This window comes from Grus americana, chromosome 2 (genome assembly GCF_028858705.1).
Source record: "Grus americana isolate bGruAme1 chromosome 2, bGruAme1.mat, whole genome shotgun sequence".
NCBI lineage: Eukaryota > Metazoa > Chordata > Aves > Gruiformes > Gruidae > Grus > Grus americana.
This window is the reverse complement of record NC_072853.1, coordinates 70,739,383-70,764,657: the sequence shown is the minus strand read 5'-3', so window position 1 is coordinate 70,764,657 and position 25,275 is coordinate 70,739,383. Positions and strand designations below refer to the sequence as shown.

At 39.5% G+C, this 25,275-nt stretch overlaps 1 protein-coding gene across 1 annotated transcript in view; it reads right to left on the bottom strand.

Moving 5' to 3' along the window:
• TERT (telomerase reverse transcriptase) overlaps positions 1-25,017 on the bottom strand; it is a 33,094-nt gene extending 8,077 nt beyond the window's left edge. Inside the window, exons 1-11 of the mRNA XM_054815879.1 lie at positions 24,561-25,017; positions 21,440-23,342; positions 18,592-18,787; positions 15,338-15,527; positions 11,770-11,952; positions 10,510-10,671; positions 10,038-10,133; positions 7,898-7,983; positions 5,081-5,194; positions 3,167-3,238; positions 1,117-1,302 (exon numbers count right to left, since the gene is read on the bottom strand). Coding sequence (XP_054671854.1) covers positions 1,117-1,302; positions 3,167-3,238; positions 5,081-5,194; positions 7,898-7,983; positions 10,038-10,133; positions 10,510-10,671; positions 11,770-11,952; positions 15,338-15,527; positions 18,592-18,787; positions 21,440-23,342; positions 24,561-24,788 — 3,416 coding nt within the window. The 5' untranslated portion in view covers positions 24,789-25,017. The remainder of the gene's footprint in view (positions 1-1,116; positions 1,303-3,166; positions 3,239-5,080; positions 5,195-7,897; positions 7,984-10,037; positions 10,134-10,509; positions 10,672-11,769; positions 11,953-15,337; positions 15,528-18,591; positions 18,788-21,439; positions 23,343-24,560) is intronic.
• Between the last annotated feature and the right edge of the window lie 258 nt (positions 25,018-25,275).

Here is a 25,275-nt window from a genome sequence, read left to right as displayed (position 1 = left end):
AAAACACACTGTCTAGCCATACCATTATTAATGATTCTAGTGACAACCAGGTTATACTTGGTGATCCACGCAATGCAGGAGCATAGGCTGGAAGCCACCTCAGTTCACCCTGGCACTCTAGTTACTTAAGTCAAGCTCATTAAAAGCGAGGCAGCCCTTGTAACAAACACCCTCAGGGTTCTGATTACTATCTCCCTGACTAGTAGCATGAATGCCCTCATGAATGTAAACTGTCTCTTAGAAACACAGCTAGTGAATAAATCTCTTTGGCTGATGATTTTAGTCTTCTGTTGTTACAGAAAATCATGTCATAAATTTCTTTCCAAAATCGACCAAGCTTTTCTGTTTTGGAAGACTACTGAAGAACATCTCCACTCTGGTGATGGAAAACCTCCTCCTAATTTCCCACTTAAACATATGCATGGGCTGTTTATACTAAATAGGCTCAATATCACAGCAATATTATCCTTCAGTTTAAACAGTTCTTTCTTGTTAATCTTAAGCAAATGTCTAATGCCGTCTCTAAGAGTCTGTGTAAAGGGTCTACAGAGCTTTTCAGCAGGATACATTGTCCCATCCCGGGTTCTATGCTGCTTCAGACTGCCTTGTGTATATACCCTACCATCTGTGCTACCACCTGAAGTATACCAGAGGGAACACCTCTGATGTTGAAAGGATTACTAGTTCCTCTAGTCTATATAAAATTAATCCCAATCTATAGTTCATGTAATACTTACTGCTTCTTCTAGGAAGGTACAAAAAACCCCAGTTTCGGAACAATAAATGTAGTTCAATGATATCAGGTACAATACAGTGCATAATGGTGAAAGAAGCTGAGGTGATTGAATAAACTTTCTCAGAACCATGTAGTCACCATCCGGTATATGACTTCTGGTTCACTAGCGACCTGTGCCACATTTGATGGTGTTAATGTACATTCCACTAGGATGGAATGAAGAAAATAGCAGGCTGCACAGCAGAATAAAATGTTTAAATTACGGTATAAGAAACAATTGTAAAATCTACTTTGCAGTTGATTCACAATACACCCTTGTGCTTCTCACATTGTGTACGATACACTGTAAAGCTGACACTGGAGTATACAACTCTATTTACCTGGAGTAATCGCAGTAAACCTCAAGTGTCTGTATATCTAATAATAAACCACACCACGGGATCAAACGACAATCTGGCAGCTGTTTAAATTTGGAACATCCTGGGATATCATCAACAGGAAAATTCACGACTGTCTTATTGGGGTTTATTAAAAAGCCATACTCAGGAATACCTGTCGCTAGAGTCCTAAAACAGATATAAACAGTTAGCCTGACTCTCCCCACAAAAGCAAACAAAAAACCCCACCATGCTGTAAGACACACTGGATCTTGCATAAAAGGACAGAAACCAAAGAATAAAGGGAACCATGGCGAACTCTTTAGGTAAAGGAACACAGCTAGAAATAAACAAAACTGAAGATATTAGAGGTAAATAAATACATTAAATAAATTAATAAGCTTAAGGATATGAGGATAATGGAGAAAAACTTACAAATTAATGCAAATTAAGAACAGAAGGCATGAAACGTTTGAGATAAGCTGCATAAACCACACTCACAGAAACCATTGAGATCAAAATCACTGGAAAAAGGCAGATGAAAAGTTATTGTTTTTGAAGGTTAATGAACACAAGCAGAATCCACATAACAGGAACCTCATGTATCTGATGAAAAGTTTTGAACTTTCTCCACAAAGTTTTCCCTAAGGACGTTTTCATTGCCACAATGCCTGCTGATTACCTACTGCACACTGGATCAGCAGTGTCATCTCATGGACAAGCAGCAGTTTGTCTTACTTGGTGATGTAATTATGTGCAGGCTTCATCCTTTTAAAGAGTGAGAGGAAGAGGTTAGGCTTTTCTTGTTGGGGAGTAATAGCCATAACACTGTCTCCTCAGAATTAATTTCTTGAGTCCCCCAGTTCTAATACTACATCAGAAAAACTGTTACACTCTACTTGCAGCTGAGAGTTCATATGATCTGTAAGCAGTTGTGGAAAACTTGCACAGAAGAGGCTACTTGTCTACAGAAAATCAACACAACTGGTGCAGAAACTGATGTAGGACAAAGGTACTGATAACTTCAAAGGGCAAATAGGACAATATCTGCAATGCTACTGCAAGTGACATTATGCTGAAAAGATGTTATAGAGATTAATAGCTCGAGGCATCTCCAGCCTCTTAGTCTGATGTATTTCCAGAACTGTAAAACTGCGCATGCCCAGAAATTTCTTCCTGTTCTGATGAGCAAATGAAGACAAATGAAGTCTTCAAAGACTATCCACTATTTAGTACAATTTATACTTCAAACTGTACTTAATTGATTTCCCCGTCACCTTTCAGGCTCACAACAGAGCTGCATCTTTCTGACTGTTGAAAAGCAGGATGCAATTGACTGCATTGCAGATGCTAAGCTTTTCTTCAAGACCTCTCCTTTGGATCCTTAAAACTGGCTTTGGCATCAGCAGAACTCTTCTTCAATACTGACTATACATTCATATCCATGGTAACCAGGAACCTCTTTTGGGGCCCAATTTAAAAAAAAAAAAAAGGTAGTTCTGAAACAGTCTAAAGATTTACTGTTTGAAAACTTGTGTAAGCTGCACACTGCCATGCTATCAGCATCTTCAAATACTCACCCCAGAATATTAATGACTAGAAAATTCTTAGCAAAATTGGATCAGAGAAAAGTTGCATTCTTTCCCCAAGAATAGAAGGTAGCAGCACACCTGCCCCATAAAAACATTTTAAGAATGTGACTGAGACATCTTAAAAGTCTGAGGGGAAAATGGTCTTAAAAGACAACTGTCAGCTGCTTTGGTTAGTCTGCACTATTAATTGCTGCTAGAAGGTACCTAGGTCCCTAATTTAAACCTCAGCAGGAATCCCCCACCATCCGAGCTGCAACAGATTGTTAGCTGGCCATGAAGAATGCAGCTATTAGGATTCTGCCCAGGCACAGGCTACCGGCAAGGACATCAAAACAAACTCCTTGATTATTAACCCACAAAACAAATATACCTATATGTACAACCATGTATAAAGATGAAGAAGAATGACCTAAAAGGTGTTAACGTTTATTACTCTGAAGACTATGTCTTTAATAGCATACCTTAGAAAAGTTCTTGCCTGCATTAAATGTGGCGTAACGAGCAAAAAGTCATCAATGAGACGTATTAGGACTCTGTAATCAAGAAGAAACTGATGTTAGATCTTTTGATATGTAATCCTTTCAAATTTTTGTCACACTCTTCAGAGCAACAACGTGCCCATTTTAATTCACAAGAAGGTAGAGGCCAATATGATCTCCAAATCGAGTCTCATGAAGAAATTCTCAGTTCTGCTTCTTTCCTAAAAATAAATGAAAAAAAAAAATAAGAAAGCAAAGGGGCTGGCTACATGAAACACGATAGGAATTTACAGCACACAAGCTACTCCACAGTAGCTTCTTGGATGCAGGGGTTTACACTTTTCCAAGGGAGAATTTGCAGTATCTTAATACACAACACAAGGAAAGGGAGTGTAATACCAGATACACATGCAGATATTAGATTCCTGATGTGCCCTAATTCTTTATCTTTTTTTACCATGTAATAACTTGCTTGTGAAGCTATAACTTGAATGTAGAACAGACTACAGTCTGCCACTGTAAAGGCTGGAATTTTCTGTTTCAGCAGAATTCAGGCCCCAAGCATGCCCATATTTTTCTGATAAATCCTGTCTAGTAGATCATAGAGAGGAAGCTCTGGAGAGGATCTTGCCCTACCTCCTTTTCAAAGCAGGAGTACTGCCATCACTATGATCAGATCAGCTGTATCTTTGCCTAGCCAAGTCAACAGGCAGGTTATTTTTTTGATTAAAAGGCCAAATGAAGCTATCAAAATCATTCAGCAGACACCAAAGTAACATTCTAAAATCTGCTCTATATAAAAACAGCTGCTATATAATAAAGTGCATTCTTCTGAACCAGTTTCATAATTTCGTATGTATAAACAAAATCCTTTGAAAGCAAGAGATGGCTGTTTACACTCATATCATCACAGCATCCTAATACCTGTGAGAATTCTACTACTTGTATAGGGAAATGTTTAGAATTCTGAGACTTTCCCTTACCTCATGAGCCTCCCAAGAAGACACCAGACAGATGCACTTATCTGGAATACTCCTACACACTTCTTAGTTGTTGTTTTTCTTTCTTAGGACAGAATTCACAGCAATGGAGGGAGATGTGTGAACACGGAGAAGCTTCACAGGGCTCACCAATATCTAGCTCTTGCCTAAAGACCCTAATCTGGGATTCAGCTGGGGATCAGTTTATATGGAGGTAAAAGGGACCCTAAAGTTTTTATGGCTAATAAAGCAGCAGAGGTTTTACCAGGCTAGCTTTCTGTCAAGCTCCTAAGAAGCAAGCACGAGCAGGGCATAAACACTTAGAAGACATACCAAGAGCCACAGAGGGCTTCAAACAAGAACCAACATGCCTTGTAAAAGATCTGCAATAAAGCTGTGACCTTGATAAAATGTTAAGATTTACAGATGGTGGATTGGAAAGCCCCCGGGCAGAAGCCTGGAGTTTCAGAAAGCCTGTAACAAACATCCCATCTTGTTTGAGGACAAAGACCACAAATTTTGTGGGAATGAGTGTGAGAGAACCATAAACTTCTTACATGTAGAAGAAGAGCTTGTCAGACTCTTTACAGCATCCCTAAATACTGTGCTCTTTGTAAGAACACATTTGCCATCCACAGATCTGGGACAGCTCCTTTTCAGCACTTTTCTTCCCAGACTTTATGACAAACAGGGAAATTCCCTCACAAAACCACCACAGTAACACTGAAGCTGCAGAGATCTTTGCGTGCACCACGCTTCCTAAAGGAAAGCTGGAAATCCTTGAAATGCAAAATTAAACTTCAGAGAAAATGTCACACATATACTATACATAATATATATTCTATGTATATACTAAACCCACATGTACTATGTATTATGCATTACTACAACAGAGCACAGAAGAAAGCATCCCTACCCATCCTGCTGTACTCCACAGAGCAATTTGTTTTCCATGTCTCCATAGCATAAGCTGCAAAGTAAGGTTGACAAAATGGAGCCCTGTGGAATTCCACAGCACTGTAAGTAGTACCTAGTAAAGAATAAAAGAGGAAAAAAAAAATCAAAACATGCAACAAGAAGATCCCAATAGCCATTAAACATTCACTTTTTTTTTTTTCCCAAGTATAACATAGATTTCAATAAGAAATATGCTACATGCTTGCTACTCAGCCTTACTTAAATTTCTTTGTTCTTTCTTCTGGGAATCTACATATGGGTCCAGAAGTTTTAAGTTAAACAATGAAGTAAAACACTAATACACATACTTCTTTGTTATTCACAAACTCCAGCAGACAACTGTCATTTAAAGAAAGAAATTTTATAACTGATCTCAAACCACGATTCCTCCTTCAGTTGCAGAGCCACCCTTCGTTTAAGCTTTGTAATTCTTTATGTTACATCTCACATAGCTTCAAAACAAGTGTTCTTGTACAAGAAACAAAGTGCACTGGACAAATCTTTCAAACTATAATTTGTTTTAAATTATTATCCAAACAGCTCCTAGCAGGTACCCACTAAAAATCCATAGGTTGAAGCTCATACTGTACATCTACATCAGGAATTAAATTCAGGTGGATTTTGAGACACTTTCAATTTTTATAAGAAACAGCAGACATCCACATCAAATATAAATGGTCATCACTATTAAATCTTGCTACGTTTTCTGGAAAAAAACCCACCCTCTTTCAGCAGCACAAGTCAGAGTAAAAATGTTTAACTATGAAGTAATTTAAATCAAGGTGTTTATTCTTCATTTATACTTGCATAGCATGATCTGGCTAAGGAAAATATTTTCTTGGGGGTTTGTTTTTGGGTTTTGTTTTGTTTTTCCACAAATAAATATCACTTTAATTTTAGGGAAATTTCTGAAGGCTTAGCCCAATAGAGCATGTGATCTGGTTTTGTATATCCCAGCTATACTGTAAATCACATTTATTTCCTCATTTAACTGCTCAGACATGAAGCTATCTTACTTCTAATTAGGAAAAACCACTACATCTTATGCAGCGCTAACCCCTATTATTTGTGATTATACTCAACCTCGCCCCCCCCGCCCCGAAGAGCTCACTGAAGTTGCCAGTTGTTATTCTGCAAGAGTAGATCTTGATTTGTTTCTCATGGCTTCAAAGAATTCATATAGACATAGCTGGGGGAGGTTCATTAATACTTTCCCTACCGTGTTACTTGTATAAAGCCACTAAGAGCACACATAGCAATAGTAATGTATCACATCTAGATATGCTGCTGAAGACAGAGTTCCCTGTTACCTTGTGGATTTTTCTATGTTGGTAGCAACAGAGTGAGTATGCCTCACAAAAGCCAACGCAATTATTTTCACAACGCTCCTTTGAAGTAGTAAGATATTATGTTACAACGTCCATTTTACCATTACTACATGAATGGCTTAGTGAAACTGAAGAGAATGAAATTATGCAATTGGACACCAGAGCCACATTCTAGCAGTGATCTTACCTATGTTTTCAGTCCTCTGCAAATTTTTCTAGCAGTAATTTTACATTTTTCCAGACTTTTGATAAATATATCAAATGGTATTAAAAGACTCCTTTTAAGTCCCTAGCTCAACAATCAGCATTTTTCTGAAAACATCAAGTGAATGTTTGACCATCAGTTAAAGGGTGTATTAATTTACTAAATTTACTTGCAGTTTTGGGGTTTGGCTTTTTTTTTTTTTTTTTTTTTGAACAAATGAGAACAAGCTAATTAAAAAGGGCAAATTCATTCCAGGACAAAAAGTATTTTTTCAGCCAAGCTGTTACTTAATTTAAATAAGTGCAAAGTTGGCTTTGTCAGGGTGCGCTTTCTTTAAAAACACTAAACTTTTATTAAACATACTGATGTCAGTTAGTCCTTATTAACAGCATGCCACATCAGCATTCTTATGATCCTGCCAAAGGGAGTGTAAGCACAATGCTAGAAAAACCTATAAACATTCTTCTATTTACCTCCTTTAAAGCTTCTCTCCCTCTCCCTCAATTCTGTGAGATTAAGTATTCTGAAATAAAGGTATTTTTTTCAAGATCAAGAAGCTATTCATTCTAATATATTGCACTCTGAATTTACAAATAAAGATCATAGAAGTACTTGCTTTCTAGACATGGTACACACATTTGCCACCTAAAGGCAAAATGTAAATACCAGATCAGCATTTCTAGCAACACAAGAAGAAATCTGCATTACTACCCTCTATAACATCTGATTCTTAGTTTTGCAGTTGCAAGTAATTTTAATTCCTATTGTTATTGCTTTTTATTTTCATTGCAACTTGCCAAATAGCAAGGTCATGCAGAAAAGGTTTAATTTTGCACTACAGGGAAATGACTAACAAGGCTTTTGCATGATTACTTGGATGTTACCTTGCTTTTGTTCACCACTACGGATTCCAACATTTTGAAGTATTTTTCTTTTGAACTACATTTGCAGTTTTAAATGAAGAAGGTTACGTATTTTAGAATAATGCATTCTGTGTATAGTTAACATCATCCAGGTGGGAAAGAGCAATTTTATTCAAATACAAATTTGATTCCAAACTCTTCATGCTTTCATGGAACTTAAACTGATAAACAGATTTCAAATTAACATGAAATAAAAATCTTTAAAAGACAAGTATCAAAAATCCCCTGAGCCAATTAAAAGCATCCTGCTTAACAGCAAAAAATAATCAACCAAAAAAACCCAAACACACTATACAAAGAAAAACTAACTTCTTTTTTACCTGCTTCCAATCTCCAGGATGTTGTTATGTATCATTTGAAGAAAAAAAGTAAACAGGCTGGAACTTGTCTCATTAAAAGTTAAGCTCTAGAAATGGGACAAAACAAAACAGGATTTGTAACTTAGAGATGTACCGAAACTAAAAATATAGTATAAACTTACAGGATACAAAGAAACCTTTATGAAAAGTTAAGACTTTAGTAGTTCAAACCCCTAAGGTAAGAAACAAAACTTGTAACACCAAGATCTGAATATACACACTAAAAAGCTGCTCACATCCAACACCTGAATGATGTAGTTCTTTTCTAATTTTGCCTTAGGAGAAAAGCAGTTTTGAGTGGCATTACATGGGAAAAACAGTCAAATATAACATCTAAAAACACTTTTTAAAGTGCTGGTGTATTATATTGCATTATTACAATGTATGAGACCTCACTCTTTTGGCCACTTTCTATCCTGCAGGACAACTTCTGTAACTGCCATATTCTTTACAATTCCCCAAGTATAGACAGACTCACTTGCCGGTTCTGCTGCAAAACCCGTTCTTTGCCACGTATTACCACAAATTCCATGCGTGACTGTTCACCAAATATTTACAAAGCTTTTTGTGTTTAAAATTGTGTAATAACAAAATTAATTTAGAGCAGTTTAAATCCCTTTAACAATGACTTCATGAGAACCAAAGGAAAACTATTTCCTATTAGCATATATTAGACATCAGACAAACACACCCAGCTCTAGATAGAGCCATGGGAGATCATGGTTATTTGTAGTGAAAAGGTAACATGGTGCACCAGTGGTACAGATACCCAGACTGACATGATACTTCTCAGAATACTTTTTTTTTTTTGAAGTAATGACACACACATAAATTGTCTTCAAATGCAAAATCTTTTGAAAATAGAATGCTGCTGTTCATGCAATACCTAGCACACTTATCTGAATCAGGTGTCCACTGGAAAAAAAGAACAAAACAAAAACCTACATACACATCATCACAGATCCAGCTAGTTTTCATTTTCATCCATGAACTCATTAGGCTCTTCGCACTTTGCAGGATCCTGGAATTGTGCACCACCCACATCGCATATTCTACTGCTTTGTCCATAGATATACAAGATCAATTTACTTGTACGTTAGAAGCATAAACTACCCTACGTCAAAATTTTCCACTGGCAATTTCAATTAGAGAGGAAGTAGCCTGTGAGAAAATACCTGTCTGGGCAGCTGATGCACGAGAATCTTGTAGGTTCTAATCATGGAACACCATCATACCAAGCAATAAAATGTATTAAAAAAGTGATTGAGCATATAATCTATTTCTATGTCTTCCTCTGTCATGCTCATTGCACAGCAGCAAGACTTGAGAACAAACATTTGGAACTAGTACAGTTCTCTGCTGCACCAAAATTATAACAGAAGGATGCTTGCTTCTTCCAACAAAGTGTCAGTTGGAGTAAATTTAAAATACATATCACTTTTAAGCATAATTTAATTCACTGAAAGTGAGAAATCTCTTTAAACAAACAAAAAAAAATACAAGAGCTGATCTTGTTTTGTGCTGCATTTTAACTCTTCTAAAGAAGAGTTCATTCTTGTCAACCTTGGCAGATAATCATTAAAACAAGCTTTTTTTTTTCCCCCCCTAAAAAAAGTCATTTTTCTATTCTGTTCAGTTTGCTATTCAAGATGCCACAAATATTTCCTTAGCAACTTAGCTTAGAATACATTTTGCTCATTCTTACTTCTGTACATTTTGGAAATAGCAAGTGTTGAAGACATTCTCTCCTAGATAGTTAACTTCTCGCTTGAGTACGGTTGCAATAAAAAATGGAATTAGGAAAGGAAAAAGAAAACACTGGTTAAAATGAAAGTTTGAGACAACAATGAGAAAATCTGGGAAAAGTCTAGAAGGATATTTTGTCAGATTTCTTGCCTCGTGCACTCCTTCCACTGAACACTGAGAGCCTGTTATAATCATCAAAGAAGAGATGACAAAAATGCTTCTGCAGAAGGTGCCGGGTAACAAGAAGAGAGGTGGTGTCACCACATAATATGCATATTCAATTAAAAATCTCAATCTTCCTCCAATTCTTCTGTGGCTTTCTTTTTCAGTTGAAAAGAAGCCTCCCAATATTTACCTGTTCAACTATTATTGCATTTTGCAATGAAGCATTCTCCTGAAGCTGGGACACAAATTGCTTCATATCTGGCATAAAATCCTTGAAAGTAGAAACCTGTATATTGAGTGCAAAGAAATAAATAACAAAAGCAATAGAAAATTCAGTACCAGACTCTTATTCAGTGAAGGTCAAAGGGCCAGCTTTATTGCATTATTTTAATCCAACAATTCTGCTATTGTTAAAATGAAGTATCTCCCTCACATACCTCTATTTCCACAATACATTGATCTTTATTCTTACTAATGCTGAGTAAAGAGTAAAAGGAAGCTTTGCTACCTCTGGAAAATATTTAACACTACTAAAAAAGGGTTTATGAAGTAATTGCCTCATTCAAATTGTGACTAAAAAAAAAAAAAGCTATGAACAAAAAAAATTTCCTTTGACCAAAATATATCTACAGCAGCAAACAGAAGAAATCAGCAAGTCATACGTGTCTCCTATAGAATCTCCTGGCTTTTCCACTTGTGGTAATCATAATCACAGCATAGCGCCGTATGCAATAGACAGTTCTTTTCTCAGGGTTTAAGATCCGTGAAATCACTTCCACAAGTTTATTGTGAGGAATGGTATCATAAGCCCTGGACACATCAGCCTGAAACAGAAGAAATATCTGCCATTATGTATTCATCAGTATGACTGTAAACACTGTGGCAGTATGAGAAAAGTATTGTTGTAGTATGTGTGAACAAGGCTGAAGGATAAATCACATCAGAGTCAAATTACTGCATCATTCAGTCCAAACTTATGACAAAACAAAAACTCATTGCTTATCTGCAAAAACCTTTCCTCACTCATCAAAGAGTCTTCCCTTACAAGGGATAACCAAACCATCAGTTTTAACACAATTCTTGTTACTAACAGAAGATGATACCATATGCAACCTTAAATCTAACACTGAACCTTCAATCATTTAACTGAAGTTTACTGCTGATACTTTTATATGTTTAAATATTTTAAGAAACCTCCCTCTCCATATGATCATGGAGGTGGCATCTTAGGCTTCCAGAAAGCAGCAAACCCAGATGTTTTAACCTTCCTAAACCTCATACTGCAATTTTAACTCTGCTTTTACTTGTCATAGTCAAAATTCAAAACCTGAAGAAGCAACAATCTTAGGAAAACTATGTAAATGACATTATTATTTGGCTTGAAAGATAACGAGACCATCACTGAAAATAAATTCAGGACAGGATGACAGCTGAGATATGAGAGAGCACAGGAGAGGAACCCTAGTACAACATATACAAAACCGTGTAAGTTACATGCATCTTTGTAAGTTGCCCCAATTCAAAGCTATGAATTGAGCTCAAACACAAAGGGTTGCCTGCTAGACATAACTGGAAAACAGAAGTTTTAAAAAGAAACTCCTTTAAATAGTGGGATATGACAAGCACTCATTTTTTTCAAGTGGGAAAAGAAACTTATTGGAGAGACACTAGAGTTTAAGTGTTTACTTTCAACAGAAACTAATGATACTGAGATAGAAGAGACCTATTTTTAAAAAGAAAAATACAGAAATAAAGGAAGTGCTACTGCAGGGACACCCTCCCCCTCAAAAAACCAACCAGAGTCTCTGTTGGGTATGCACAAAAGTTTATTTTGAAAAAGAAATAATTATGCACTCAGATCACAGTATCTGTACAAGCTGACTTTGAAAAGTCAGTTTGAATATGTAATTAAAAAGACATACCTTAACATAGTAGAAATGAGGAATTTCACCATCTGATTCAAGAACCTTTGTAACAAACTTCTTCCATGTCTTGTAGATGTCGTCTTTCCCAAACACTGACGAGCCAATGAAACTGGTGTTTATAGTCCGTTCATAATTTAACACACTAAATAGATTTTTTAGTTGAGTGTTGTAGTGATGCATCTAAAGAGAGACCAAAGACAATCACCTTGAAGTACGCTGAAACATATTAAATTCTGTGCAATACACAGATTTCACGTTTAGATGAAATGTAAGATTGATTTTGTGTATTTACTATATTATTTTAGTCAACTGCAGTTTTCAGAAAGCCTGAATACAGCTACAGTCTCAGAGGTTTTTGGGGTTTTTGGTACATTTAAATCCTATGGTATGGAAAATGTTGGGTTTTTTCCTATACTTGACTCTTGGAAACCAAGGTGTAATAGTTAAGGACATAAATAGACAGACTCCAGCAAATAAAACTGCCACCAATTAGAAGGTAACTTCTTAAATATCATTCATTCTCTCTGCTGGAGATTATCACTGCAACAAGAACAGCAAAAAGAACATGTGCCCTGAGACTTCAGGCTAACTCCAGCTGCACCATCAGTTCAGCCTCTGGAGGTACTTTATGCAAGTACGTTAGCAAAGATTTAACTCTCAGCTATGGGAACAGTAAAATACACCAGTTGTGCAGGTTGATTAGCTCTGTAAACACCTTAAGGAAAAAAAAATATTGACAGACCTGGTAAAAGAATGTTGAAAGGGCAAGCCATACTATTGAAGAAAATAAACTCCACACATAGCATACTTATGAATCAGTTTAGAACTTCAGAGAAATCCTCCAAAAAGTATATACACAGAACATAAAAGGTTCTTATTCTCAATGGTAGTACTGTGATCATGATATGGATACACTGAAACTGCTAATTATGAAAGCATTGCAATTGCTTTCATAATTCAATTAATTGCAATTAATGCACACATTTACGTATGCACTGAAGAAAATCAATTACAGGTTTCAGTGAAAAGCTGGCAAACAAGCACACCAAAAAAAATTAGTGTACTACTGCCACTGCCTCCAAAACAAGTTGATCCAACTTCACTGTTTTACGTAAGGTATTATGTTCGTTCATTGGCTGATCTTGCAAAACATTTTTGACCAGTTTACAATACAAAGAAAAATTAAGATGCTCTCCTGAATTATTGCAGTGGTATCTTTTCTGTTACAGGCCAAGTTTCTAAGAAAAAAAGTCAAAAGGGTAGAGACATAGATCAAAGGTAAACAGAAGCAGCAAGATCAAAGCAATCATCAGTAGAAAAGTTCCTCCTTTCCTTCTTAATGGACCTATCCCAGGATGGTTGTTTTTTCACAAAAAACACACCTTCGCCTTTTCACAAAGCTGATGGCCATATGGGTTTTAGCAGGTGAGTCAATAAAAGAAAATTGAGACTGATTTCAAACCCAGTTTGAACTAGACCTGAGGGACTTGGAGCTGCAGAATTCACAGTAGCTCATTTTCATGTTACAAGGAATTCCCTCGAGCCTCTTAATTCTCCAGAACAGGTCTAATCCACAGTGTTGTTAACATTTTTGCAAAACCTAAAGATCTGCTAGAATCTCTGAAGAATGCAATAAAAGACTATAAACTCTCAGACAAATCAGATCTTTTAGAACCCTGCTGCCTCCCAGTGCTTTGAGCTTCCCATTAAAAATAAAAAATAAAAAAATTGGCTTAAATGAAAAAGGAAGAAGGATGTAAAGCAAATACATAAAACCTTTGAAACAAAACAAAATCCACAGTGATTTGAGGATAAATTCACAGAACTGGACTCATTCCACCATGTGTTTTGCAGCAATGTTTGAGAGTTGCCCAAGAATCACAAGTTGGTTTGCTGGATATTTGGGAGATTATCTCTAGCAGTTCATCTGGATATATTCCAGTGTTGAGCTACAGAAGCTGGCCAAGACTACCCCTACAATTCTAAACTGGTTTCCAAATTCCAAAACTTGGAGTATTGTCAGACAAAGAACTGGAAGATTGTCTTCCTTCTACAATTTAAATGCTAGGAGGAAAGTAGAGAGCAGAGACAAGCTGGATATGGTACAAGATGAAAAACCGGAAAAGAGTGCAGGACAAAATGCCATGTTTGCCAAACAAACCGAGTAGCCATGTAAGTTTGGGGAAAAAAAGAAAAGAAAAAAAAAAAAAAGAGATCACTTCCATTAGGTTGGAAGCCCTGAATTCATGAATAAGATGACCATTTTACACTAGACACTTCTCTGTCTTAGCCAGCTATCTGAGAAGAGAGGTAACACTATCACCACCTTCTCTTTCATAGATTTATGAAAGTTATTACCTATGCTTTGTGATTACCTTAGACAGATGGGTCTGTCTAACAGCTGAAGACCTTAGTGTCTTCGGGTTTTTGTCAGAACTCTCCAACAAGTCTATTGCTTGGACTTTTCAGCAGATGTAGATATTCCCTCTCACCTCCAGGGCAGCCAGGTTAGCTCAAACCACTTGCCCAGCTATCATGGTTGACTTCAAATCTTCATCTTCTTCAGTATATCCATGACATTCTTTATGCCAGATCTGCTACAGGAGCAACAGCACCTTTAAAGTACTGCAGCTATTTCCAAGTTAACTGTGTGCATACTCTCAAATCTGACAGTCTGATTGTCACAGAAATGACTGTGAAGAAATAACACTTCAGAACAGTTTTTAGTTGATGCCCCGTAAATTTGGTCTGGGACCACATATTGAACAATAAGTAAAAAGAAGCCATTGACCTCTCACCCATTTGAGGAACATTTAATCTTGTGCACTAAACAGGACTCAGCCTTAAGGAAAAACAATTAATGCAGTCATGCAAGATAGTGAAACTGGGTTCCCACTATGTCTTGTGGTTAGCTGGCCTGTTAAATAGACTATTCTGTGCACTGTGTGTTCTGTCTCTGCTCCCACACTGCAGCAATTTCCAGTTTCCTTCCTATCAGCCTACTATGCTTGATCCAGCTTTCTCACCCTTCTTAGATCTTCTTCTGTCACATACTCAATTCACCACTGTTCATCCCCCTGGGCTGACCGGGCACCACAGCCAACTAGCCGATCAATGTGCACAATCAGAATTCAGGTAAATCCCAACAGGCTGGACTCATCTGCCCCTCACCCTCTGGTGTGCTAAACAAATACGACATGTTAGTTCAGAATCTCAAATATCTTTGAGATTTCCATCCTTCTACTCCCATAGATGGCCAATGCCTACCACAACCAGACACAGTTAGCAAGCCTGAGGGAAAGGAATGGAAAGAGAAGAGAAAGAAAACATGATTACCTGACAGGCCATGCCAGAAGTATGTGATTCTGAAATTGGAGGCTAATGGCAATTAAGCACTGGGAAAAGAGAAGCTAAGTTGCAACAGGTAGACCCATTCAGTCATTCTGATTTGAATGTTCCAGTTGAGCACGTTAAAAGTAGTTTTACAGAACATAATAAAGCCATCTCACTCGCTTTATTAGCTGCCTACATCAAACCCACATAAAACAATAAAGAAAATAAAAACCTTCTTTTCTCTGCTTTCCCTGCTGAATGCTCGTGCCTCAACAACACCGCTCACTTTTACTATGGGTCTTAAACCATTCGCTTTGGGAATGAACCGGAGCTTTGATGCCATAGGAGCATATTTTTTTTGACGGACAGCTTCAATCTCCTCTGAAGATAAAGCACGTAGATGTACTTTGGCAAAATGGTTTCTAAAATAGAAACACATGTTTAGTGTAAGCAATAGGAAAGACATTAAGTTAAAACATTTAATCTCTTTATGATAACTGAAGCCAAATATTTTACTAAGAAGATAACTACAAATACTAACCTCTGCAGAAAGTGACATGGAAATCTGAATTTCAGAACAATTTCATGGTATCTTAATGACAATGTAATACAATAATAAGGAAGTACACATCTGCTTGATGCAAATTACAATAATAATAAAAAAATCTTAATTAACACAAATGAAAATTTAAGCGCAGATTAGCCCACTACATTTGAACATTATGAAATATTTTTTTATGCAAGACGACAGGAAGTTGGATATTACTCATGGTTTCAGAAGGATACATATACAACAAAAGGGCATTTAGATATCCAGTAACACGATTCAAAAGAACCTATCTGCTGAGCAGGCATCAGCTGAAGTGAACAGCAGAGAATAATGAAGAACTGAAGGCTCCTAAGTCACAGATTCTGAGCTCTGTCAGTCTGTCTTACCAGGAAATGTGTTTTCCCCTCAGATACCTCCATCAGGATTTAGCGTTCAGTGTGGCTTAGTCCAAATCAACACTTTCCCATGCACTGAGGCAGGAAAAAGACCACGGTACAAAAGCCCTTGCTTTTACTTAAGATTGTATTGTTAAAGTGGCCTACTTGCAATGCAAAAGACCTGGATCACTCTCCTTCACTGCTTCAAAAGGGCAGAATGTGCCATTCCAAAAAGCCCTATAGCCTAGCGGTTACGATACTCCCCCCGGGAAGTAAAGCAAGATGATTTAAATCCCTTCAGAAGAGGGGATGCAAATCTAAATTTGCATGCAGATTTTTCTCATCCCACACCAACCAACAGGCTGGTTTAGCAAAAGAAGTTCATACTATCACGTGGTCTGTACTCTTGAGATTCTGCACAGGAAGATCTACACATACAGACAGCCCTTCAGGATAGGGATTTACCCCCTAATGACAACACAGTGCAAAAGCAAGCTCATGAGTAGAATCCAGGTCCACTTGGTCCAGCCTGTTTCACACATCCTCTTCCTCCTAAAGGAGGATGCAAAAGAACTGAAAAGGCATCAGTGGCTACACTTGGCTGTGAACACCTTCCGGCAAGCCAGCTCAGAGCAATCGCCATGAGCTGCTCCAGCTGAAGAGGAGTAAGGACCAGGACAGCCACAGAAAAGCCATTAAGGCAACAACTGAGGCCACCAGATACTCTTCCTCCAAGGAAGATGGAAGCAACTCAACAGCCTCTGGCACCGATTTCACTGAAAACACCGCCTGGGCAAGAGGGAATGGTGCCTGGAGAGGCTTGAAATGGCCAAGGAAGCACAGGAAGCCCCGAACAGCTGTTTCACCATATCTCTAAACCCAAATTTCTCTCCTCCCATGTGAAGTGGACAGCTTGCCACCTGTACAAACGCAGGAAGCTGGATTAGTAGAACTCACATTGCACAGCACACTCAAAAAAGCAGAGTACTGAAAACCCTAGCCTTGTGAGTGAAGCTGAAGTGCAACTGCTGGGGTCAGACCAGAAGTCCACGTAGCTACGTATCCTGCAGCGAACAGCAAACACGCTGTCCTTAGAGCATGCCGTTGGGAAGCATGCAGCAGTACTTCCTCAGGGCACTTCCCCAACCTCCAGTAATCTGCAGTTCAGGGACTTCCCGAGCCAAAGGTGAGAAGGGGCTTCCTGCACAGCGGGGAAATATGTGGTGAGGAAATCAGAAGAAATGTGATCAGCCCAGATTAGGGTCTTTTGAGTTCAGAGCACCTTGTCCTTAGACATTGGGTTTTTCTGGGAAACTGTTAATACATATATACCCAAACATATTTGTTTTCTTTCAATCACATACCCCACTAAAACCAGCATTGTATCTAATATGTAAAAGTTAGTATTTGATGACACTGTAAGCCAAAAAGTAGCCTTTGAAGTACCTTAAAACTACATAAACCACTAATTGCAACCCTAAGGCTGTTAGGTCAAAGACAAGACAAACGGAACACGTGGGATTGAATTACACTCTGCTACTATTTAAATTGCATTTTCTGTGCTACAACTGCAAACAAGATCAAGGCCCCATTAAGTACAAACAGGTAAGCAGAAGAGCTGCACTGGAGATACCAATGTTGAAATCAGGGAGCGGCAGGGCAGGAGGGGAACGGGGGAAAATTCACACATTTAACGTTGTAGACCAACAGACCACTGTGAAAGCAAAAAGTTTACCATATAAAATGGCCATTAAAACACAAGACATCAAGTATGCTCATTTTGCACCATTCCAAAGCGCTTTCAGACACCAACAATTTATAATGAAAACCCAAAAGATGTGAACTATGGAGATGTGTGCACAATACTGTTAATTAAAACTGCCTTTAGATCTTTCCTATTTTCTCACTCAATTGCTTAAAATTTGATCTTAAATAATGCCCTAACTTAAATACATGCATGCATTTTTAAGACAAAAAAAGTAGCATGGAATTCCAGAGCCACACTAAAAAAGAAGCTGCAAAAAAGAAGCTTTTAAATCCCTCAACTTTAAAAAAAAAAAACCAAAACCAAAAAACCCACAAAAACCAATCAAACAAAAAACTCCCACAATACTACTGTCTGAATTTATGAATAGAGTATTACAGCATTTCAACAGAGGTTTGTTTTTTAAAATTAAAGCAGTTGAAGCAAATGCAGTATTTTTAAAATTAACTTTCTCAAGGTTACTTTGGGATTCTGTCACTATGCTTTACTCGTTGTTAGAAGTTGTAAAGAAGTGACTTACCAAAACAAAATCATCTTCATAATGGATTTTACATTGCAAAGGTTTCTCTTCTCCTACCAAAGAATTCTAAATTTGAATCAGTTTTCTCACACAAAATATTTCTGAGTTTACAAGCTGTGCATACTACAATGACAGGTTGGATTTTCTTTTGGGAAATTAAGCAAATAAAAGAAAGATAAATGGGCCACAGATTAAAGTAGAATTACAACTTTACACTACAAAACATGAGATTTCCACATATTCCATTAATGTTTGATTAGTTTTCCAATGTTACCTAATTCCAATGTTCTGTAACTTGCCCCAAATAAACTTTCGGTAGTAGAAAAGCATGTTTTTCTGGAACATGGTCTCGGTGATATAGAAAAATGATCTGAGCAACTCAACAACATAGGTATCCATCAGCCAGTATAGGAATTTAGCCAAAAGCTCTTCACGGAAACAGTGTTCATAGGCAGGAACAAAGTGATCACCTTCAATAAACAATTCAAAGGTAGTTATAGTAAATATCAACTATTTGTATTAGTAAAGAAACAGAACATACAAGCAAAAAAACCAACACATAACACACTTTTCTTAGCTTGAGGTTAATGGAAAGAAAAAAAGCAAATACAAACAATTGCACAGATATTGCTCCAAATTTTCATTGGCATTAAATAATGTGGCTGACCCAAGCATAAAGTACAAACATAGAAACTAATTTGCAGTGACAAATCGACATACAGGATACAAATACATGCCATTAGTAGCCCAAAGACTTACTTTCTTCCCCCCAGCGTTGGCTGTGCAAGACCTTTAATGCACAATGGCAAGATTATTGTGAAGGGAAAAGTAAAATGGAAATAAGCCTACTACAATATAAAATTAAAAAAAAGCAAAAGAATGAAAATACTTAGGTATACTGTAAAAGTAACAGAATTAAACTGGCCTGACTTGGGGATGAGAGTGATATTCAGATTTCCCAATTACATGAAAATTAATTTCAGGGTTAGGCTTTATTTCAGACATCCTATATAAAACTTATTGCTGCAGTTAAAAAAAAAAATTAAAATAAAATCACCCTAAGTCCATCAGCACAAAAATTATGAACATTACTAGCTACTGTCAAATTTAAGGCCACATAGATTTGTAGTGATGTCTAAATCTGGATAAGTGAGAAGGGAATAAAACCCCATGCTACAATACTGAATTTTTGCCAACTTCCAGTGACACCTTTTCTAATTAAAAAGTAGAATTTAGCAAAATACAACAGGATAATTTGAAGAAATTATACAGAAATATTAGTTTAGCTGCATGATTATGGCACGTATGTGTTAAAAACAGCTTACTTTTGACAGAACAGAGCTGAGGCTTAAAACTGAAACTTATAGAATGGAAATAAGTTTCCAGTTCTCTACCCTGTTTGCTTTTTGTGCACTTCAGGGCAGAGACATTTTCACATATTTACAGCACCTAAGAAAAGACTACCAGAAAGAGATAAAACAGTGCTCACTTCAACAGAAGTCAGGTAACATTAATGAAAAAACCCAGTGATTGTCAGAAAATTCTCTAACTGAAGAGTTGCAATATGCAGTTGTGATACACAAATCAAATCAGAATGTTGCTAAGTAGCTGTCCTGGAACTAGATCATTTGTTTTCTAAGTTCTTGACAGCAGATGTAAATGATGACTACAATTCAGGGAACTGACAAAAAAACACTACTATTACTTTGAGAGAAAAAAAGAAAGAAAGAAATAAAACCAAACCACCCACAGTGCAGCAAAGCAATTAAATGTGTGTTTAAACTTCAAGCACAAGGGAGTAGTTTCATGAAAATTAAAATCAAGCTTATGTGTTGCTTTTCCTGGAATAAGGCCAGAGAATAAGAGACTATTACATTTTTTTAAGATAAGATCTTCCAAATGACTATGAACTAAACGTATATTTTACAATAAAAAAACCTTTTAAAATATCTAACTCCTCAGCATTTTGAAAAGCATATTTTTGAGCCACAGTTTCTGAATAAAGAATCGATATATTTACCAGAACAAAGTTTCTTATGGAAGTCTAACCTCCCCTATTTTTGACATCAGTTCTCAAACATCAGACTTTTTATTTTCCTCCTACATTACAAAGAAGCTTTAGTAATTTCAGAACCTTATCGCACCTTTTAAAAATGAATACCATTTTCAGCTCACATTACTGTAGGATCCAAGTACATTACCGGGTAAGAATAAATACTGCAAACATAGCAGTTAAGGAAGTGCAATCCACATTGTATGAATGGAAGCACAGAAAAATGACAATATGCCTTAGAACCTACAGCACTTAACCACAGAACCACAGCTTCAGCCCAGATTTAAGTCCTAGGAGAGTGTCTGAAGACTTCAAGGAAGCAAGATTTACCAGTTATCATCTGAAAAGAGGACTAAACACAAGGGATTTGTATAGAATTTGGAGCAATCAGCTGATGCCATCACGACAGTTTTCAGCCAGGGACCACTTGGTCTGGTGACCTCTGCACCACCAACTACCCAGCCTGAAGTAGTGCTCAGCAAGGGTCTGTTGTTCCCAGAGAAGGGCTCTAGAAAGGCGACTGATGGTGGGCAGCCCTGTATTGCATGGGTCCCATACTCGTCTTTCTCACAGGGTTGATTTGGGGTGGGAGAGCCACGCTGTGGGATGAAGGTTCATTCCCATAGCAGAGGAACACAAGCCACTATAGCTGTCTTGATTTGCCTTTAGTTCTTTCTGAAGGCTTACAGTAACCAACAGGCAGACTGCATTTGTTCTTTATGTGCCTACATCATACTTCAATGAATTTTCAGAGCTACTGCAATTTGGAGGGTAGGGGTAGAAGGGAGTTTTCTTCAATGGCCCAGGTTCTGAATTCATGTTTATGAAAATGTCATCCTATTAAACACAAAAAGTGTGAATGAAAACAATAAAAATAAGTTTTGGAAGCAAGACAGGTTTAAGCGTTCTTCCACCATCAAACACTACTAGGCTTGCTCTCTCGGCTCTGGTTATTACCAATGAACCCAACAACTCTGAACACAGATTCAATATCCTCCCCTTCCCACCTTAAACATGAACACCAGTCATCTGACACCCCCACCACTTAGTTCTTTAATGTAAGAAGTACCTTTGACTAGACGAAGCCACACGCAGTCATTCACTCTCATCTTCCACATCAACTCCTGCAATGAAAGCTTAGCAAACTTCCCCATGGAAATGAACGCTTTCACATTTTTTAAGAACCGGCACTTGTTATGGTTTGAACCCCAAAGCTCAGCGGGGATGACCCGCTCCAGGCACTCCCTCACAAAGATGTACACCTGCCAGTGGCTGCTGTGCTGCTTGAGGAGCTCCCCGAGGGCTGAATCACACACCTCTCCTGGGTTCTGCTCCTCACTCTGCGACTCCCCACGCACAGATTTTGCTAGAGGAGCATGTAAGTTGTCTGGCATATCAGCGTGACCAGATTCACATCTGCTGCTTGTCACACACTTAGTAGGCTCTTTCCCAAACTGTTCTGCTTGCTCGTGAACCTCTGCTTCCCCAGGCAAAGCTGCCTGACAAGGCAGCTCAGTTTTTCTCACACTGGTTTCAGATATCCAGACAGGGCAATTTTTTTTCAAGAGAACTAAGTAAGGGCACTTTCCATGGTTCTTTAACAGTTTCTGAAAGGTATGTCTCATTTGCCAGTAGCGTTTGGGCAACCTCTTCTTTCTCCAGTTGTGATGTGGCAGACTTTGGTTGTGCTTTTGCTCCAACAGATTTTGGCTTAAGAATATAGTTTCTATAAGCCGTCTTCCACCTGCCTGACAGCCCTGCAAGCGATTCAATAAAAAGGATTTAGGAAAACATTCTTGGAAACTCCTGCGAGAATACAGAAGCAGCTTCCTGTCAACATACACCGCAGAACGCAAGAGCGTGTTTGGTAACTTCTTTGCCAAATGAGCTAGGGGACTTTCCTGCCTTCTGCATTTTGAAGAAATACCCTCCATGGGTTTGATTTGTACAGAATCCAACTGAGATTTATACATATGCATCTCTACTCCTTTTCTATGGGATTCTGCTTGCGTTTCATTGCTGGACTTTAAAGGTTTGTCACTCTGAACTCCTTGCAGAAAAGAACTTTCACCTGCCACAAACTTCTTCCCATCACCAGATGTGTGAACTAAAGAAGGACCAGACATATCACTGTTACTTCTTTGAGAAATGTGCTTTTTAATGAGACTTACAGAATGTGATGCTACATGCCCAGTTCCATATCTCTTAGAACTACTTTGGTTTACATCAGGAGTGAGATTACAAGCTTTTTCCTCTCTCACTTTCTCCTCCACTTTTGCTCTCTTAGATGGAATTTCAAGTTGTTCCCTATGAAGCTTCCTTTTTAAAGATGGTGCCGTCGCTGACAAATACAAACTGGAGCTACTCTGTTTTTCCAGATGTTCTGTAACCATTCTGATCTGTTTGCTTGCTTTAGAAACAGTTTTTGCAGAACACTGGTACCTGGACACTAAGCTTTGTATCTTGTTATTTTTTTTATTTCCCATGCTGGAGACATTAGCTTCAAGTCTTTGTCTGTATTTCCACCAATGTGACTTTGAAAGATACTGTCTATGAAACATAAGCCTTTTTTGCATATAGTCAAGCAAGCTACTACGTTTATGCTTTGAAAACCTTTGTTTAACAAACACTGGGGATGAGTCTACATTATGTGAAATAAGTTCATAAACTGGTTGCCCACAAACTTGGTAACAATTACTAGGGGGAACCAGCATAAAGATTGCACAGTGTTCCAATAAATACATCATCACATCATCCCCTATCCTGCTCAGCAGTGTTTCCCAGAGGCCGCTGATACGAATAGTTTCTGTTGCAGTATTGGGTAGGTAGCTGTATATATTTGAAGACGGCATGATTTGGAAGTGAGAACTGTTCTCGTCCAGTAAGGAGTATCCATATGCGAGGACATTCTTCTTTCTTTTTTCACACAGTCTCTGAACTACTCTTGTGATTACTTCACTCTGACTAGACAACTGAAAAAAGAAAGAAAGAAGAAAATTAGCTTTTATCACCGACTCTCCCATAAACCACGATATACGCTTTAAATAAACAGACAGACAAGATACACAGTCCTAGACATCAGCTTTAGATCAAACCCTTTCAAAGCCATATTAATGATTCACAAGTGCCATACCCAAAAAGAAAGAAAGATTTTCCAGTGTACCACAAGATGTTTACGTGCAGCAACGTGGGCCTGCGACTTTAAGCAAATCTTTTTAACGTCTGCTCTTTTGATCCCAATTTTCATGCCCAGGGAACACCCTACACTACTCCCATCGGCTCCCTCAGCAACCCGGACTCCAAGGCCTCCAGGTCACCCTGCCCACAGATACATGCTCACGCAGGCTCTAACCTCCAGGGAACTAACACTGATTTTCTTGAGGCCTCCATTTCCTTTTACGTAAAGAAAAGTTCAACTAAACGACTCAGTTCACAGTTCTAAAACCCACTCAACAAACTTGCAAAGTTTGTTTCCTACTGTAGCTGTTTTGCTCACACAGAAGAGAAAAGCAGCCTTTCCTCTCTGAGGAGTTTCTTCTGCTTAAACACCGACCCGCAAGCGGTTTTCCCCCCTCTTCTCTATCCTCTCAGAGCGGGAAAGTGCTATTTTTCATTCCCAGTTGCTCCCCGGCCACATGTGGTTTGTTCACTCCTACCTCACAGGGCAAGCAGAGAGCCAGGGAGCCTCAGGCACGCAGACCTTTCGTGTTACCGACCACCCAGCCGCGGGCACCAAGCCTTTGCTCGCCCACCCCCCAGAAGAGAAGAAGGGAGGGGAGATGGTCTCCCACCGCTCCCCGCTGACTAGGGCCCACAGCCGAGAAGGCTGGAGGGGGCAGGCGAGGCCCGGCGCGGAGGCTCGGCCAGCAGCAGCCACGAGGGGCGAAGGGCGGTCGCCCCCCCGCCCGCATGGAGGACAGGAAGCGCGTTGCCAGCCAGGGCGGGCGGCGGCGCACAGCGCCGTCTCCGCGGCCCCCAAGGGCGGGCAGCGGCTGTTGCCGCTCACGCTATCCGCCGGGGAAGCCCCGCGCCGCCGGGGAAGCCCCGCACCGCCAGCCGCGGCCCCGGGGGGCGGGGGGCCTCGCCCAGGCCCCCGACAGGGCTCGCTCCTCGGCGAGGGCTGCGCTGCTCCGGCCGCCCCGGGCCCGACGCAGGTGCGAGCGAGCCATCACTCGCGCCCTGCCTCCTACCTGCTGGAAGGTGAAGGGCCGGGGGATGGCGCGGGCCCCGCGGGGGACGCACACTAGGCACTGCCCCACGAAGGTCCGGTAGCAGGGGGCGTCGTCGCCCCGCAGCACCTCGGCCTCCCCGGCGCCGCTCTCCCGCAGCCGCCGGATGAAGGTCTCCAGCGGGGCGGCCTCAGCGTAGCACCCGCGCAGCGCGGCCAGCACTGCCGCGAAGGGCTCCGTGCCCGCCATGTTGTGGAGATGGAGCACGCCGCCACCTGGGGCGGCCCTACGCTCCCCTCCCTCCCGCACCGCTACGTTAAACCCCACACCACCACCAAGCAACAGGGAGCTGCTGCTTAAAAAAAAAAAAAAAAAGTGTCATAAAAAAAAATAAAAATACGCCCTCGCAAAATTGCCCCCCGGGTGCTGCGTCCCCGCGCCACCGGGCCCCAACGTGGCCGCGAAGCGGCAGCGGCTGAGGTGAGGCGGGGCGGAGCGGGGCGGGGCGGGAGGCCGCTGTCCAGCTCCGGTGCTCCTTCCCTCCTCCGGCGCCTTTTGGTGAGGCAGCGGGCCCGGCCGGGAGCGTATGTGAGGGAGAGAACCAGCACTGGCTACCGCAAATGTGTGGCACGGCTTCTGGCCAGAGATTTAGGCTTTTATTTTCAGATAGTTTTGTGGTAACTTTTCGGTGGATGATTCATGCTGTGTATTTTCAGGATGCTTGGGACTGCGTGAA